We start from the raw sequence: 17,102 nt of genomic DNA, 5'->3' as shown, positions 1-17,102 counted from the left end.
CTTCCAAGCTTCCCAAGCGGCTTGCTCTTTTTATCTCTCCCAGGCTTTTTCTACCTGGGGTCCTTCCAGGTGTCTTCACCACATGTGTCCCATTCCGCTCCTGTCTGGCAAGTCTGGGTTCCTTGGAATGAAGTAGAGGAGGTATCCCCCAAGAAGTCTTTTCTTAACATTCCCCAACCCTTAGAGCAAGTTACCTGCCTTCAACCCAACTTGACCTTCCCCCAATTATGCCCTGTGCTAGACTGGGTTTTATTTAATTGATGGTCCCCTTGCCTGTTCTATTAAATGATAAGCTCTTGGGCCAGGGGCTGTGTCTGTCAGTGTCTGCCAGACAGTGCCTGTCAGTATCAACACTGAACAAGATTTAATATAACATAGACACTGAAGTAAATAGGACAGTTTTAATATTACTGATGAGCACATTTTTATCCTTCAAAGAGGATTTATTTTTTTTCATGAATTGGAAGACCACCTGAAGTCAAGACTAATAGTTCAAGCCATTATTTCCCCCAACTCCTTAATACCATTTTGGTAAAAGCAAGTTCATCTACAAAGAAATGAGATGTCTGCTTTATTTACAATATGTATGTCCGGAGCTAGGCAGTGGTGGTGCATACCTTTAATGCCAGCACTTAGAAGGCAGAGGCAGTGTGAAGAAGCAGCGAGAGACACCACCCCCCAGACAGACCAAACCCGGGAGCTGCTATATCCTGCCCTATCCTCTCCCTTCACCCCCCGCCCCCAGCACTGATGTCCCCCACCTCCACCAGGCCCCAAAGAAAGGCCGGAGGGGATGCTAAAGGAGATAGAGCCAAGGTGAAGGACGAAGATGTGCGCAGAGAAGATCTTGCAAGGTTGTCCGCTAAACCTCCTCCTCCAAAGCCAGAGCCCAAGCCTAAAAAGGCCCCTGCAAAGAAAGAGGGAAGGCACCCAAGGGGAAGAAGGGGAAGACTGATGCCGGGTAAGGATGCAAATAATCATGCAGAAAGTGGAGACGCCAAAACAGACCAGGCACAGAAAGCTGAAGGTGCTGGAGATGCCAAGTGAGGGGTGTGCATTTTCGATAACTGTGTACTTCTGGTGACTGCACAGTTTGAAATACTATTTTTTTAATCAAGTTTTATAAAAATGCAGAATTTTGTTTTTTTTTTTTTTTTTTTTTAAACTTACGGTGTTATCACACAGGCCACTTAACTGGGGGGAGAACACACACCACTAACAAAATGTTTCCCAAGCTGGATTGATGATGGGAAATATTTTCCCTGGTAATTTTGAAAGATCCTGTTGGCTCCCAGAAGGGATCTTGTGGTGTTGACATATGTGTTCACCATGACACAAAATGCCCTATGGTGTGGGAAAACTCTAAATTCGTTTTTGTATCCTCCTCCCCCTGTACCATCAACATCGACTCCCTTAACTCCCTTAACGTTTAACTCCCTTAAAACCAGAGACCTGTTGGAACCTGACCCCCAAAATTGGTTTTCCAGTCTATTGGGCGATCTGGGCTTTGCAGTGGCATCGAATGTCATCAGAAGAGAGAGAGGGTTCCTTTTATAAAAGATTGTGGATCTTCAGATTGATAATTTTACCACTTTCATTTCATTTCCTGAAAGTCAGGGTCAGCTTGTGAAAAGCTGTTAAACAACATCCTTAATGTGAAATGTCAACCTTCCCTCTAAGCTATTCCCCCCCTTTTCAAAGCATTAAATGAAGATTCCATTGGGTTTTGCAGTGGCTTTCTGATTTTGCTAGTCTATACAAGAAAGGAGTTTAGAAGTTCTTGTATACTGTTAGTGATTGCCCATGTTCTGCCTTAAATACCATGATTGTTTGTGAAAAGTATCTTTAATAAAACTGGATACGTTAGGTTTGGAAAAAAAAAAAAAAAAGAAGGCAGAGGCAGATGAACCTGAGTTTGAGGCCAGTCTGGCCTACAGAGTAAGTTTCAGGACAGCCAGGGCTACACAGAGAAACCCTGTCTCAAAAAACTAAAAGAGAGAGAGAGAAAAAAAAAAGCAAAAACAAAAAGTGTGATTCCAAAATTTTAATCACAGGCAATAATTGAAATAATTAGAGTACAATGATAATTACCCTGACAAGACCAGCTCTCACCTAGATCTTTGGATTCTGGCAATGTCCATTTAAAAGCCAATATTACTTACAGAAAGAATTAGAACTTATGTGTACCCAGGGAATAAGATGTTAATGCTTTCTGGGGCTATCCCTGCCACAGCTCATGCCTGTCCCGAGAAAGCTGTCCTCATCAGTCACAGCTTTCCTTCCTTTCCCTGCTAACCTCGTGCATTCTTAGAATCCATTTTAAGATTATACTCCAGGTAGTGGTCCTCAAAGTAATGCTATGGTGACCTTTGCATGCCCCTGAGAAGCCATCCGGGGCTTCATGAGTTCTGAACTATTTCCAGCCTAGGGCAAGACAGTATTTGCCTTTTTTTCATTCTTGTTTCCCCCACAAGAATACACTTTTCACCACAGAGTAGCACCAGTACTTACTGGCACATGGGTGTTGTAATCTGACACCTTCTGATGAGCATAATTGTTTTCCAAAATGACAGCAAATAAGCCTGCATTTCTTTGAGCATAAAAACTGCCAGATGTAATAATTCTATCAAAAAAGACTTCCTGCTTGCCCTCAGAGTAATGGATCACAACTGTGGCCACAGATTTCCTCTTCTGGGCCTTCTCCAGCCGTTCCTGAGAGAAACTCAAGGCTCTCCATTTCTTGGCTAGCGTGTAGCTACTGGAAGCAACTTTCTAGACGCTTTTCTGGTACTCCTAGAGGAGATTAGATAGCCTGCCAGTGATGCCTCTGTCATAACAGCCTCCTGTTCATCTTTTCCCATATATTGACAATCCCTACAGAAGAGCTCTCTTTCCCTTGTTTTCAAGGGCTTTGTCCGGGACACAGGGGAAGTGTTAAAAAGAGGTATGCCATATAAACAACAGCATTGAGCAAAAGGAGTCAGCAAAGTACCAGCAGAAAAGAGCTCAGACTACGTGGAACCAGAGGGCAGGAGAAATCTGGGACAAAGGGCAACAGTCCGGGCAATTAGAAAGTCTTTGGATAATTTCTGGAGTCAGGATACTGACCACTCTGGTAGGTTTACCCCGGTTACATTTATAAACTTGCGTCAAACCAAGGGAGCCGAAACAGTGTAACATACTTGGAACAAACAAAAATACTAGTTTAAAAATGCTAACACACACACCAGAGGGTGTGAAATTCTTTTGAACATTTAGTAACCCTTCCCCCCCCCAGACGTTTTGATTTTGAGAAGGCAGATGAGAAGACAGTATCCTCTCAGTACCTTTTGTGAAATGCTTCAAATTTCTGTTATTTCAGGGTTTTCTATACAGAAAGTCACCAAAAGTGCGCACAATTAAATGTTTTTTTTTTCTCACACAATACAACAGTCATGCTTACTAAATAATTTGGAAAATACTTGTTCATTATTTGAGGTCATTCTTTGGAAGAATTTTTCTTCACTTGTAATGTGCTAAAATTTCAGTCTTTGCCAGTACAGTCACCTGTTACTTTTATCAATTGCCTACATTGGTAGGCTTTTTGAATTAATTGCAAATTCTTTAGGCAGAAAATAATAGCAGGACCTTTGAGAGATGTGAACTCACTTTGTAATGGCAACTTTCAAGAATGCTGACATTCAGCATCAACTAGGACAGCACATGATGCCAGTATAACTTACAGCTTTACATTTATTTAATTTTTATTTTTAAGATTATCAACACAGCATTTCTGTTTTCCCTTCCCTCTCTCTAAACCCTCTCATATACCCCTATTTGCTTTCTTTAAATTCATGGCTCCCCCCCCCATTAACTGTTATTACATTTCAATATGTTATGTAGAACATTCACCTATGCCTTAAAGAATAGCTTGCTCTTCCATCTTAAATTTGTTTTTTGGGTCGATAGAAGAACATAATGAGCCATTTATTATTTCCATGAGTGGATATGATCCAAAACAATGTCTTTAACTTACTGCCCAGGAAAGAAGATAATATCGGTTAAAGTTACATGAGCCATTTGTATGTTGACCATTCATAGAGACCTGGTCTGTATGTGGCCTTGAGACGGGGACAGGAACATCCCAGCCACAAGATGTGCCCTTTAAGTTCTCACACGGCAGAGATGAGCTGCCCTGTGCCGTATGTTCTTGGGAGATAAGCAGAGAGAACTAAGATAGGAAATGGTTCGGTTCAAAGGTAAACCAAATGAGCGTGCAGTGACTGGAATTAAGAGAGCCCCTCCTCCCTTCCCCGCTTCGAGGGCACCACAGCAGTCCAAGCAGGCTTCAAAGAAGAGGAAGGAACCTGAGGCAGGTTCAGGAGCTGTTAGGAGCAGAGGAACTTTAATAGTTTGAAAGTATGATCCTGTACTTAAAAAAAAAATTGTCTGTCTGTACTGAGAATACTGCAAATGTATCCTGTGTTGCTATAAGACATTTCTTGTGAAAGGGAGGTGGGGTGCTTTAAAATGATTGAAAATGTATCACAGATGCTAAACACAAGTGAACAGGCAAACAGAAGGATGATTGGCACCACTGGCCACGGATTGCAACAGGAATTCTAACTCCTTCTGAAAGCACGTGTGATTATCTCATAAAAAAAAAAAAAAACATTAGTGTTTTTTCTCTTTGCACTCCCCCCCACCCTGCTTCTTCTGTTCAGCGAAGCAGTTACCACGTTCTGCCTTCATTTCCTCTAGAAAGAAACAGGGTGGCTAGAGAGTTGTCCTGGCTCTTTATGTCAGGCACACAGAGGATTTCCCATGATTAGGAGCAGACTTGGAACACAGCACTGGGAGAAATAGGTTTATTCCTAGGTTGGGGGACAGGGCCCAGAGAATTTGGTCTTACACTTTGCACAGTGCCATGAAGTGAGAGAAGGCATCATCAGCTTCTGCAGATGGCAATGAGGGGCAGGACCGCACTGCTGATGAGCTGGGGTCCCAGCGTAAACCATCTACCTCTACACATAGCGTCCTATCGCCACAGGAAGGATAATTCTGGAAACTGGCATTATGATGATGCACAGAATGGGCTTTTCTATTTTTTCTTTTTTGCATACACACCCCCATACTTTTTCATTTTTCTCTTTTCTCTGCTAAAAGGCTCTTCTTGACTTGTATCTGTATCATAGTGTTTCTGAGGCAGAAGCAGGAGAGGATTGGTATGCTGAGACACTGTGAGTATGTACATCATTTCAGCAGCTAAAAGTCTTTTTTTCAAGAAAGGTACTGGCAAGGCAGTTTGCTATAACTGGACATCAAGAACACCCACAATAAACTCTTACTGTCTTATACTTTTCTGCCTTGGTGGGCAGTTATGATGGCACAGAGGATACTTCCAAGAGACTGAGCAGAGCTTGGGAAAAGGGACAGAATTTGGGGACTGCCCTAATGGGAAAAGGTCCCATTCAGATGCATGGCTAAACCAGGTTGAAGCCCCGGATTTCAGGCCCAGCAGGACTCGCTACTCCCTGGGAAGCCAGATACCTGACAGTTTTTACTCCCGCACAAAGCTCTCTTCCCTAGTTCACCTCTGCAGGAGCTGGAGAACGGGCAGGACCAACTTCCTGCCTGTTTGTGGATGCACATACCCCAATAAACAGGCATGTTCGCATTGAGAAAATGGAGAGAGAAACCCTAGTCTTCTCCTCTCCTCTCTCTAGACCTACAAGAAACCCCTGGAAGAAATTAGCTCCAAGGAAGTCACAATACTTTCGTTGCACAGTTTGAATGAGCCTGGCAATATTACACAGAAAATTCTCCTGAATTTTCTACTTCACCATCACAATCTACTACCTGCTGATCCTAACTCAAGCAGAAGTGGACACAGATGGAAGGAAAGCATAAGTAGTCTAGCAGAATTCTGCCTCTTTATTCTCCCCAACACCCGAATCCTTGGGGGAGGGGGAGGAATCCTAACACCCTAAAAGTAAAAGAGAAAAATATATGAGACAGAGGCAAAAAATCAACAAGAAGGCAAAAAGATCCAGTCATTTGGAGGGACCCCCCCAAAAAAAAAGCCCTTAGCTTGGGCAAATAAAAATGTGAGAAGCAATGAGGAATGAGGCAGGATTCAGACAAGAGAGGCCCACACTGGCCATTAGGTCAAAGGCACCCAGGTAGGAGTATGGCTCTGTGAGGGGTAAAAAAGAAGATTCGTCAAGATAGCAAGCTAAAGGGATAAGCATATGGGTTGCTTTGTCCTGACCTAGGCACAAAGAAGATATATCAAAAAGCACCCCAAGCCTCGGAAGGGCCTCTCAACAGTTAAGAAGTTTGGGAAAGATGACTTCAGAAACAATCTAAAGCAGTGGTTCTCAACCTGCAGATTGCGTCCCTTTCAGGGTCGGTAGTTGAACAACCCTTCACAGAGGTCACAGTCGCTTAAGACCATCGGAAAGCTCGTATTTCTAACGGTCTTAGGAACTGAGACACTGCTCCTCTGTCTCCAGGAGGGTCCATGCACATGCGTACGAGCGCGCAAACATCAGCGCTCCAAACCCTGCCCATACACCCTCAACAAGTACAGGTGCGACAGGGTTGGTGAGATAATGTACTTATGTAGACCAGTCACACGTGTAGAGAGCGGCTAGCTACTGTGTCGAAAGCAGCAGTATTGGAAGTAAAATGACATTTCATAGATTATAATTACTGGGTAAATATAAAATCATGTACTGTGAAATCATCAACTACTGCAAACGTGGAAACCTAATCTAGGTGCTGAACGGTCTTTTTATATTCAGCTGTGGTTGATGTGAATAATGTCCCCTTGTGATAGTAACAGGTATGTGGAAAAAAAACATACAGAATGGTAAATCTTAGAAACTTTAATGAACTGTATTGACTCAGCTATGCCATATATCATCTTCTATATTATTAAAGCTCTTGTTGTATTATTGTCATTAGAAAACCATCCCATGACAATGGATCGTGTAGAGAAGAATGTTAAGAAAATGGAGGATTTTTTTTTTTTTTACAGCATAGTTTTACCTCAATAATTGCAGCAGGAATTGAGAAACTGTGAAGCGTTATTTGTTGTGAAGTTCTATCAGCCAATTCTAGAAAGCCACACAAACTAAAACGCCAGTTTGGCAGCAAGTGTCCGAGCTTGGTGGGCAAGGGTACCAAAGCAAAGCTGGTGGACTCAAGAAAGCCAGACTTGACACTTATTTTGTTTGGTACCACAAACAAAATATAGCAGCTATTAAAGCTTCATGATTAGATTCTAAAGCGAGAAGGCTCGCCCTGAGGCAAATCACAGCCAATTGAAAGGACCCAAAGGGAACTTAGTTGAAGAGATTAAGGAGTGCCTTCAAGGAGAAAAGTGGCCAGAGAGGTGCATGACCTCTATTTTCTGCCAGAGTTGCCAGCCGCTGTCAATTATGCTGTGCTCCGTAAGGGGGTGGCCCAAGAAGCATCAGCCCTTCCCAGGGTCTGAGAGCAAACAGCCTATCCAGCAGCATTTGAAAAGTGGTGGGAAGCGCACTTGAATCTTCCTGGGGCATCTTGAAGATTTGAGGCCAGATACCATGAGTGCCTGACTTCAAGTCAAGCCATCACCAAGCTGTTCCAAGGCAGCATAGGGACAGGTGCCATCCATAGCACTAAGTTATATGCTAAACCCAAGAAATACATTGTACTTGATACTTCCACACAAGCGGCTCCCCTCTATGAGAAGTAAGACAAACACGTATGTTTGCGGCTACCAAAGGCAAGTCCAGAGAACTGTTTAATGACTTTGTCCGAGTTACAAGGCAGGTCCTTTGCCTACGTTCCTGTCTTGGTGGTAGTTTTGTGTGTTATGTCCTGAAGAGAACTGGAAGATAAATGGACAAGCGGAATACAATGTGACTCTCCACTAAAGGCTGAAATATTATGGTGGTGAGGGTTTCTTCCCAGCTCATGCATCTTTAAACCTAGACTCCTAGGTCTTTTCTAATGAGAGAGATCTCCCTCCCAAGACATTATATAGGCAATTAGAAGAAAAATAGGTGCCCTGCTGAAAGTATTTTTAAAAGATTCAGACAGAATGTTCTGGGTTAGAATCTCCAAGAGGTAAGGTATATGAAGCTCCTGAGTTATGCACTAGGGACCTACATGCACAAAATTAATGATCAATATAAAATATTTATTAATGGTAGGCATTTATATCCTTCCACTCTGGTTATTTTTATCCTTTGTGATAATGGAAAAACTCTAAACATACAACTAATTACTTGGCCATTATAGACATTTGAAGACCTTTGTCCACTTGGCTTTCACCCGGGAGTCTTGGAAGACTTGAGGTCAGACAGGGAGACAGAAAACAGAGAGGGAACAACTTTAAAAACCTTTGTATTAATCTTTCAACTCCAAAAGGAGACAAAGAGTCTTCTAGCATTTGCTGACTTATCAAACCAATTGAGAAGTTAAAGTTTGGCCATCTCTTGTGCATAACACCGAATTGCAATTACTACTTTCTGAGAGTACGTCCTTGATTCAGGGCAAGTTAGTGACTTGCCAGATTTTCCACCCATTACCAGTGAGGTCAGATCCGGGCAGAAAAATCCAGCCTGTGCCTAGCTCCATTTATCACATTCTTCTCATTGGCACTTTCCCGCTAAATGTCCCCACACAACCAACATCAAAACCACAACATAGCCGAGGAAATGAGAGATCTACTCTTCCCATGCCCCCCTTTGTCATCGATAGGATCAAAGGAACCAAGATGCCCCTGCCTCCTCTGCCCCAAGCCACTCTTTGTATCCCTTTCTATGGATGGAGCAGGTGGTCAAAGCCTGGAATTTGGAGACCCTTTCCTTCACCTGAAAGATAAGCACCTTCCTGTGAGGAACTCCAAGTTTACGTCTTTCTGGATCTCAGCTGAAAGTACTCAATTCGCAGGAAGGCTAAGCTGGGGTGTTGCCTATGCGATGATCTGGACCCAAACAGTGCTATGCTCTGCTGTTTACCTTGGAAGCTCAGCCTGCCTCAGGTTAAGGGTGGGCTGCCAAACTCAGTGAGTTAAGGGTACGTGTACTGTAACGGTGGTGACAAAGTCAGGAAACCACCTGGTTAGTTGCTTACATGTTAGCTGGTGTGTTGGGTAGTCCCAAATAGGCAGAGGGTATTTAGGAAAAAAAGGTAACGAGATGCCTTGATTTTCTTGTTTCCCTCTCCCCCCCCCCCCGCTAGGTTCTGTGTCTCAGAAGCTGGGGCGGCCTTCAAAAGTAAACTTTCAACCATGTCCCAGGAAGCCCCACAGCTTCTTCCTCTGGATGGTTCTTTCTGTAGTGTGGCAGAGATACGGAGAGATTGCTCCTCCCCGTCTCTCACCTTTCTAGTTCTCTCTTGCATATTCTAGCTCCGTGCCCATGACTTTCCTGCATGGTGGGGGACTGGCCTCGACTCCAGGGTTCCACTCTTGTACCTTAAGAGAGCTGGGCTGCGGATGGTATTGTTACGTCTCTCGTCTTCCTGAGAACCCTCTTAAACCATGGGTAGGTCTAGAAAATGCTTAGCCGTGTCCTGATCAGTTTTCATGTAAGGAAGGGGCTCCTTCTAGTGGGTCTCACCAAAGCCAGGCCGGCATGAGATTTGGAAAATGGAGACCGCATTTTTATTTAGTAGATTACATTATTGTGATTTGTGTGGGCTTTAGAATTCACTTTCTGTGGGAAAGTTTTCAATTTTCTTTTTCTTTTTCTTTTTTTTTTTTAAAGGTCCATCTCATGTGCTTTGAGGAATCTGGGAAGGGTAGGTAATGGCACTGGAGCATACATACATATGATGAGGGGTGGGGACCCCACACTGTGCCCTCCTCCTATGTCCCCTTCTTACATAGAAATGACACTGCTGCTTTACCCCCATCAGGCCAGATGTACTAAGTACTAAGAGGCTCTGTTTCATAGGTTCCTCCACAGGCAAACCTGTCCTTGCTAGCTACTGGATAGTTACAATCAAAACAACCCATTTGACATTTTGTGTCCTGCCCCATCAGCTGGGCTGCCTCCCCTTTCACTGCTGCCAAGTGCCAGGTCCTTTCCCTCTCAGTGCCTGCCAGGGCACCCTTTTGAGGGTCTGGCATCAGATGTAGCAGGCACATCTCTCATGACTACTTCATCATTGTTCCTCTTTACTACATAACTCTCAAGAGTTAGCCACTGTAACTGGGAAATTTTGACTGCAACAAAACTACATGGAGAAAAAACAGTGATGAGTCACAAAAGTAGGCTCCCCTGGCACTGGTCCCCTGATGCTCTGTGGGCACAGCCCAGAGATTCTCCTCAGAATGACTCTCTCACGCAGTACTCATCAATGTCTTCTTCATTCACTCTCCTGGATGATGGCTCTGGGTGGCTTCCAGTGTCCACACTGGCCAGCCCTGAGGATGGGCATCCAAGCCAAGGTCCAGCAAAGCGTTTAAGCCGTCCGTTAAACGCACTCCCACAAAGCCTGCTTCTGTCTTGCACACCTCTTTGGCTAACCTGCCCAGTGCTACGCGCCCAAGTACACACAGATCTGGAAGTGGATCCGCGTCATCTAAGCTTTGGTCTTTATGTAACTGTATTTAATGTTTATTTTTCTTTTCATAGTCTGGACCTCGGAAGAAGCCAAGAGAGAAATCTCAGTCCTTTCCTAAGGCGAGTCTGGAGGAGGGTATTTGGAAGTTTTGATCCTTTTCAGTCTTGACTGAGAAGAGATAAGGGGGGTAGTGGTGTGCAATAAGGGGCCTGACTCGACAGGCTCCACTGACAGGCTCACAGCAGGTTCTCCAAGTTTAACTCAAAGATTGACGGCTGCCAATAAAGAGGCAGAGGACACTGGGGTCACTTTTAAAACATCTTCTCCAAGGAACCCTACTGCCTGTGCGGCCACCACAGCGTGTAGCGTGCCAGCTGCTGTTGGCGCACTTCCTCCGGGGCTCGGGTTGCTCCCAGGAAGACATTTTCCTAAAGATTTGTACTTCTCATACATCCCAGCTAGCTCAAGGCCAACTCTGGGGGTTGATTATTATTTGTTTTCTTTTTTTTTTTTTTTTTTTTTTTTTTTTTTTTTTTTTTGTGTGTGTGTGTGTGTGTGTGGCATCAGTGTTGCTGGGCTTCCACCAGGGTCAGATGCTCAGGGGTTAGTGTCCTTTTAAAGTGACAAAGGGGAATAAGAGAGAAAGGAGAGAGGGTGTGAGGAGAAAAAGGGCACAGCATATGCATCTGTCAAGAGGTCTGAGAGGAGCAGTGACACACAAAGTGGTTTCAAACTTAGTGAGCAGCCTTGTAAAGGACAGCTGGGCTTCAAGAGCAGTGAGGGAGAAGGTGACTGGGTGTCCACCTACCCCTTTACCCAACAAACATTTATTGAGTGACTACTGTGTGCCGAGCACACTGTTGCGAAGGGGGTACCCAGGTTGGGGGTAAAACACTTTTTTTCTACCAAATGAACCATGGTCCATTGAGGATGAAAACCATGGAGATGACCAATGTCACAAATGGCCATTGTAATGACGGAGGAATGTCTGGGTGTGAGTGAGGGTACCATGTGCGGAGGGAAGGAGGAGCTATGGTTGCTTTTGTTTGGGGGTTGGGGATGGGTGCGAATTCAAGGCCGGGCGGTATGATTGAGCTAAATTACAGAGATGCCAAAAGTTGGGGTGGACTCAAGGGATGATGAGCTACATGGTGCTATTATAAAGGAAAGACCGAGATGGACATATGGGAGGTGATCAGGTCCTTTGGCCTCCTCAAATACAATGTTGAAGAAATCCTTTAGATCATGGGGAAGCACTGAAGGTATATGAAGAAGGCTGAGGCCACAGAGGCGAGTCCATGCAAAACTTTGTCTAGGAACACAAATGCAGAACTACTTTGAGGGGCAGTACCAGGAAGGTGTGTGCTTCCGGTCCTGTCAGGAGGAAGAGCATCTGATAACAGGCTGAAACGGATCTTCTTCACCTGAGACCTAAACTTTATTTAAAACTCTGTCTGTGTCTCTTCTTAGAAGCCATTTCCACAAGAATTTCTGAGATGTTTAGTGGTGGATTTGAAATGAAAGCTATAGTCCCTTTCAGTTTGTATTTCATCTCGAGCTGCACATGTGATTGTTATACCCCACTAGTCTCCTTTCGTCTCTTTCCTTTTATCTCTCCTTCTGCTTTTCATTCCTTCCTCTTCTCTCATTTCCCTGTTTTCTTTTCTTTTGTCCTTCCCTTTCTTCAGCCTTGTCTCCCTCCCGCACACCCCCTTCCTTTCTTCCATATAAATTGAAGGTTCATTCCTAATTGCAGAAAAACACACAAGCCCATTTCATCCTTCTCCACCACATGGACCCCTGATCTATCATGTCTTCTAGTTCAGGCACGGGAAAATTTTTCTGTATCCTTGATCCTTTTGGATGAGGCCATCCAAGCTTATCTTTGTGAGATCAATGAGAGCAGAAGAGAAAGGAAAAAAATATTCCCAAGAATGGAAGCTAGATCTGCTCTTTGTCTTGGGTTAGGGAGAGCTCCAGAGCAAGAAATAGTAAGAGAGCATAGTGGTGTAGATCAGTTGGGAACTAGATGCTGAATCTTCAGTCTCCTCTCAATACCGCACCCACTATCATTCATTAGCAGAATGGTCCATTAAAAGAGAAAACATTCGTTCAGTCAGCAGTTATAACATCCTCAACTGGAACAGCAAGCTTCCTTCTCAGAGTCAACGTCTCACTTCTACCTCTCTCTAGCCTCTAAGAGGTTTAGATTCTGCTTCATCAGGACCATGTAGGGGAGTGAGAAAATTTCCCTGCCATAGAAGGTACCAAGAGGCATAGTCACATCATGCTGGAAAAGGCCTTAGAGATAAACTTCATATCCATCAGACATCACATCCAACATCTTCAAGCGTTCTGTTTGTCCATCCTCAAAGTACTCTGTGTGTGTCTTAAACACATCGACACATCGGTTTCACATGAATGCTAAGTCCACTGAAATTTCCAGGAATCCTACAGTTTTCACGGGGAGTATCTTTTAGTTGTCTGCTTGAGACAGAGCCTGCTGCCTATTTTAGCTTTCTCTTTCCCAGTCCTTCCTCTTTGTCTTCCTGCTTCACCCCCAGCCTTTCCATTTTCTTTCTTTCTTGCTTCTATGTCTATTGGGGGCTCCTTTGTGCCAGGCCTAGGGGATGTAGTAGGATGAATAAGTTGACTGGAACCAAGCTGGGGATGAATAGAGACTCTCAGAGTCAGTGCTCACTTGGGATATGAGAGCAGTGACAGTTTGAGTGCAGAAACTCCCAAAATCCTCTCAAAGCTGGGGGGTGGGGGTGAGGGAGGTTGTTATGGCAACTTGCCTCCGCCAAGGTTCCATTCAGTTAAACTGTCCCTTGGGCTGCTCCTTGTAATCACATTCCCTCAAAGAGACAGCACCTTTTCCTTGCATGTGTCTGTTGACAACTCGGATCTCAAGATCAATATTGAATTTCTCCAAATCCTTGTCATTTTTTTTCTCTGCATGTGGTTTTGATGGGTTTATTTTCATCTTTCTTTGTGAACATCCGAAGAACTTAGGGTCAAAGGTATCCCAAGGAGACAGGTAGCTTGTTATCTAACAAACTTGAGTAGAAAGTTACTTTAAGAGATTAGAGCAATTCTAGACTTTCTACGAATCTCGTTGGTGGTAGAGGGATCCAGGATCCTAGTGATCCTACTGGTCACCCAGTGAATCATCAAGCACCTTGAGAGCTAACAGAAGCACGTATTTGGAAAAAAAATGCAGTAAAATTGTTTTATGGCATGGTTTAAAGTATTTTTGACCTGTTCTTATGCCATAGAGCCCCTTGTTGAATAAATAACAGGAGATAAATTTAGCAATTCATTTTCAGCAGTTGAACTAACATTGTGATTTTATTCTTGGCCAGAATTGCCTTGCATTTTTTTAAATATAATAAATAAAATACCTGTCTTCTTAGTTTTTGGTTGTCCCAAAGGTAACTTTTCTGGAGATGTATACACACACACACACACACACACACACACACACACACTGTACACCTTATAAGCTGCCTCTGAACCAGCCAATGTAGTTCTTGCCAGCCTTAATAATCTACTTTTAAAAACTAAGCAGAAAAAGAATAGATTATTTTGGTTGATAGAAAATCGGAGTAAGTTTTAAAAGGAGGCAAGAAAATAATAGTATGAAGGTCCTAATCATATTCTAATTCCCTCCATGAGAACCCACTCTAAGCCTCAGTGAAATGCATCCAAGCTTCCAGAAATTAGCTGTCCTGAGTATTAGGTGCTTATGGCAAACAGAATTTCAGCACACACGAGTCTCATCAGAGGGATAACAAAAGGGTGGAGGGAGATGCACAAAACCAGTCTAGCCTCACCAAAAGATTTTCTGATACTCTCCTTTTCAAAAGCTCAATAAGTTATAAAAAAATTAGAAATGAGAATAAACTTACCTATATTTAAAGATTTATTTGAAAGAAAAATATTAAAGGCGAGTGACTAACTGGACATGTTGATGCCTACCTAAAGAAAAGGAAACTGAATATAGAAAAATATTGCCCAGGCATTTTTGTTTGTTGTGTCTGGTAGCATTGTTCTCTTTGTCTTAATTATATTCATAAGCTTATAAGACTTTGTAATTTCCCTTCTTATGTCTCTCCATGATCCTAATTTTATTTTTCTGATGCCTCAGGGACACTGAGTTTGGAGAGAGGTGATTTGGTTTTGAATCTTCTTGCTTTTTGGTTTTGGAATTTACCTAGCTTTGTGACCTTGGACAAAATTAGCCTTGATTGGCATGCCTTTCCTTTTCTGTAAAACAACAACAATCCACATCACAGAATATATTAAGTATAACCAGGCTACTAAAAATACCAAATGCCAGCATATTAAAAACCACCATCTCCTTAGAAGAGCTCAAAACTGTTTTACTTTTTTAAACATTCAAAGCAATATTCTTCAAGAGTACTTTCAATGCCACACATTCCTGATTTTAGCCAAACCTTCTCCTCTCTCATTTTACAGCCTTTCTAATTTTGAAACCTTTCCTTTAACAAAGTACTCAAATTCAGTGAGTTCCTTTCTGTGACTTGAAGTTGTGGGATAGAAAGAATCAATCCAAGAAGGAGGTTGTTCTTCATGGGATGGTTAGAAATATGTGTAACTCCTTTGGGATCCCAATTTTATCCATGAAATATGAGAGCGAGGAAGAGCCTTCTACTTGAGCATGTAGACTTAAAAGATTAGAACCTTGGGTATGCCAAAGGAAGAAGAAAAACCAGCAAGAAGACATAGGGGAAGTTAATAACAGAGATAGAGGGAAGGAAAAAAAAAAAACAGAAGAGTGGAGTCATCAGCTGGAAGCCTGTACTAGAAAAGATGAGAAATTTAAGGAAGGCTAGCAGAGAGAATTCCCAAAAGGCAAATGCCCAAAGGCATCTGCTGAGCCTGCCTTAGATACATAAGAGGCAGCCTGTGCTCTCTGTCCGAATATTATCAGCAAAGAAGTGAGAACTTTGGTTGGGGTGAGTTGAAGGCAGCAGTGAAAAGAGGAGTAGAGTCGATCTGACAGGCTTGGTCAGTGAGATGGAGTAATTGCTAGAGAAGACAGAAGATCAAGGGAGAACCTTTGTTTTCCCATAAGTGCGGTGGACACTGGGACACATTTCTAAGCCACACAAAGAGCCTGATGAGAGGGGAGTCGAGAATGCAGGGACAGAGAAAAAGCACTAGGGATGTGTTGGGGTCTGTGGTAGAGACAGGAGAAGGATGGTGGGGCAAAGTGCTGCCGGCTGGTTACTTTGAACACAAAGACAGTGTACTCTAAGAGAGATGGGATAAGAATGAATACAAATTTAGATTAATCCATAGGCATAGAGGATCCTGCCTGGTCCTTTTGAGGGCTTCATTTTCCTCAGGAATCGAAGCCAGCTTCCTGAGGGCAAGGATGAGATGGTGGTTTGGCAGGGGTGACAGCTGTGGTGCGGGATGCAGGAGGATGCTGGTTTGGAATACCATGACTGCAGGGGGCTGGAGACCCCTGGGCTAGTGGCTCTCTCAAGCAGTGCTCAGCAGCACAGGGGTGGACGCATAGGAGGGGGAGAATGTTTGGACCGATCCAAGGTTGGTAATAGACCAGACAGGGCCGGAAGAGAGGGGCTTGTGGCATGGTTCACGTCAGGAGACGCAGAACAGGAAGGGAAGCAGAGACACGAGACTGGTGGGGAGCGAGGGCTGGGGAGTTCAGGATCAATGAAGCTGAAGATCTGGTGTAAGGCAAAATGACAGATCAGATCGTGGCCAAATGAGCTCTTGGGATTTTAACATTTCAAAGATGGTACTGTTTTAGGGAGGGGTCTGGCTGTTGGAATTTAGACTTCTCCAGCGGTTTTTACTGTTCAAGTAACTGTAATTGCACATCCTTGCATCGTGACACTGCAAGAAATCCATATTACTGAGGTGTTACTGATAGGACAGATGAAGGTACCCAAAACGCCTTTCTCTCCCCTCATATTTAAGGATCCTTGGTACGTAGCCCTTTGTCCCCTCTTCATTTTCAAGTTTTTCAAAGAGGTCATTCGTACAATTAGAAGGAGTTTCAGACCTTAAAAAAGAAGGTAACATTTTCCTCTAATTTTGGAGATGGCTGCCTAGCTAACTGGACAAGGTCCATTTTTTTGGTTTGTGACTTTGATGATTTGGAACATGAAAGAGATTATCCTTAAGTGAAAGGACATTCTTCCACACAGGTGCCAGAAGGAGGCTTCTCGGCTGTCATAGAGGTCCACTTGCTCCTTGATTGGGCTCCTCATTCTGGCCCTGGAATTGAAATACATACCTGGATTCTAAGGTTTTGTGCCTCTTTCAGGGAATCTGCTATTTTCTATAAGCAGTTATTGAAGAAAGAGGAACACATTTTGGCCAATTTTCTTTTTCTGGCCTTTGGCTATTTCTGTGAATCCTGCAATGAGGGAAGGGAAAGGGATTAAAATGCTCTGGTGGGGCCAAGCTGAACCCACATGTTCAGACTGCAGGGGGCCTCTGAAGTCCTTCCATAAAGGGCTCTTCTCTTCTGGTCTGGAGGAGTTGCCCTTCAAATA

The 17,102-nt window shown here is 43.5% G+C and overlaps 1 protein-coding gene across 1 annotated transcript; it reads left to right on the top strand.

Moving 5' to 3' along the window:
- Nucleotides 1-750: 750 nt before the first annotated feature.
- LOC110551255 (non-histone chromosomal protein HMG-17-like) lies at nucleotides 751-1,047 on the top strand. Its single transcript, XM_060388354.1, has one exon. The coding sequence runs from the start codon at nucleotides 751-753 to the stop codon at nucleotides 1,045-1,047; it is 297 nt and encodes a 98-aa protein (XP_060244337.1).
- The last annotated feature ends 16,055 nt before the right edge of the window (nucleotides 1,048-17,102 follow it).

Source organism: Meriones unguiculatus, chromosome 7 (genome assembly GCF_030254825.1).
Source record: "Meriones unguiculatus strain TT.TT164.6M chromosome 7, Bangor_MerUng_6.1, whole genome shotgun sequence".
Classification (NCBI taxonomy): Eukaryota; Metazoa; Chordata; class Mammalia; order Rodentia; family Muridae; genus Meriones; species Meriones unguiculatus.
This window is presented reverse-complemented; position numbering and strand designations above follow the sequence as displayed.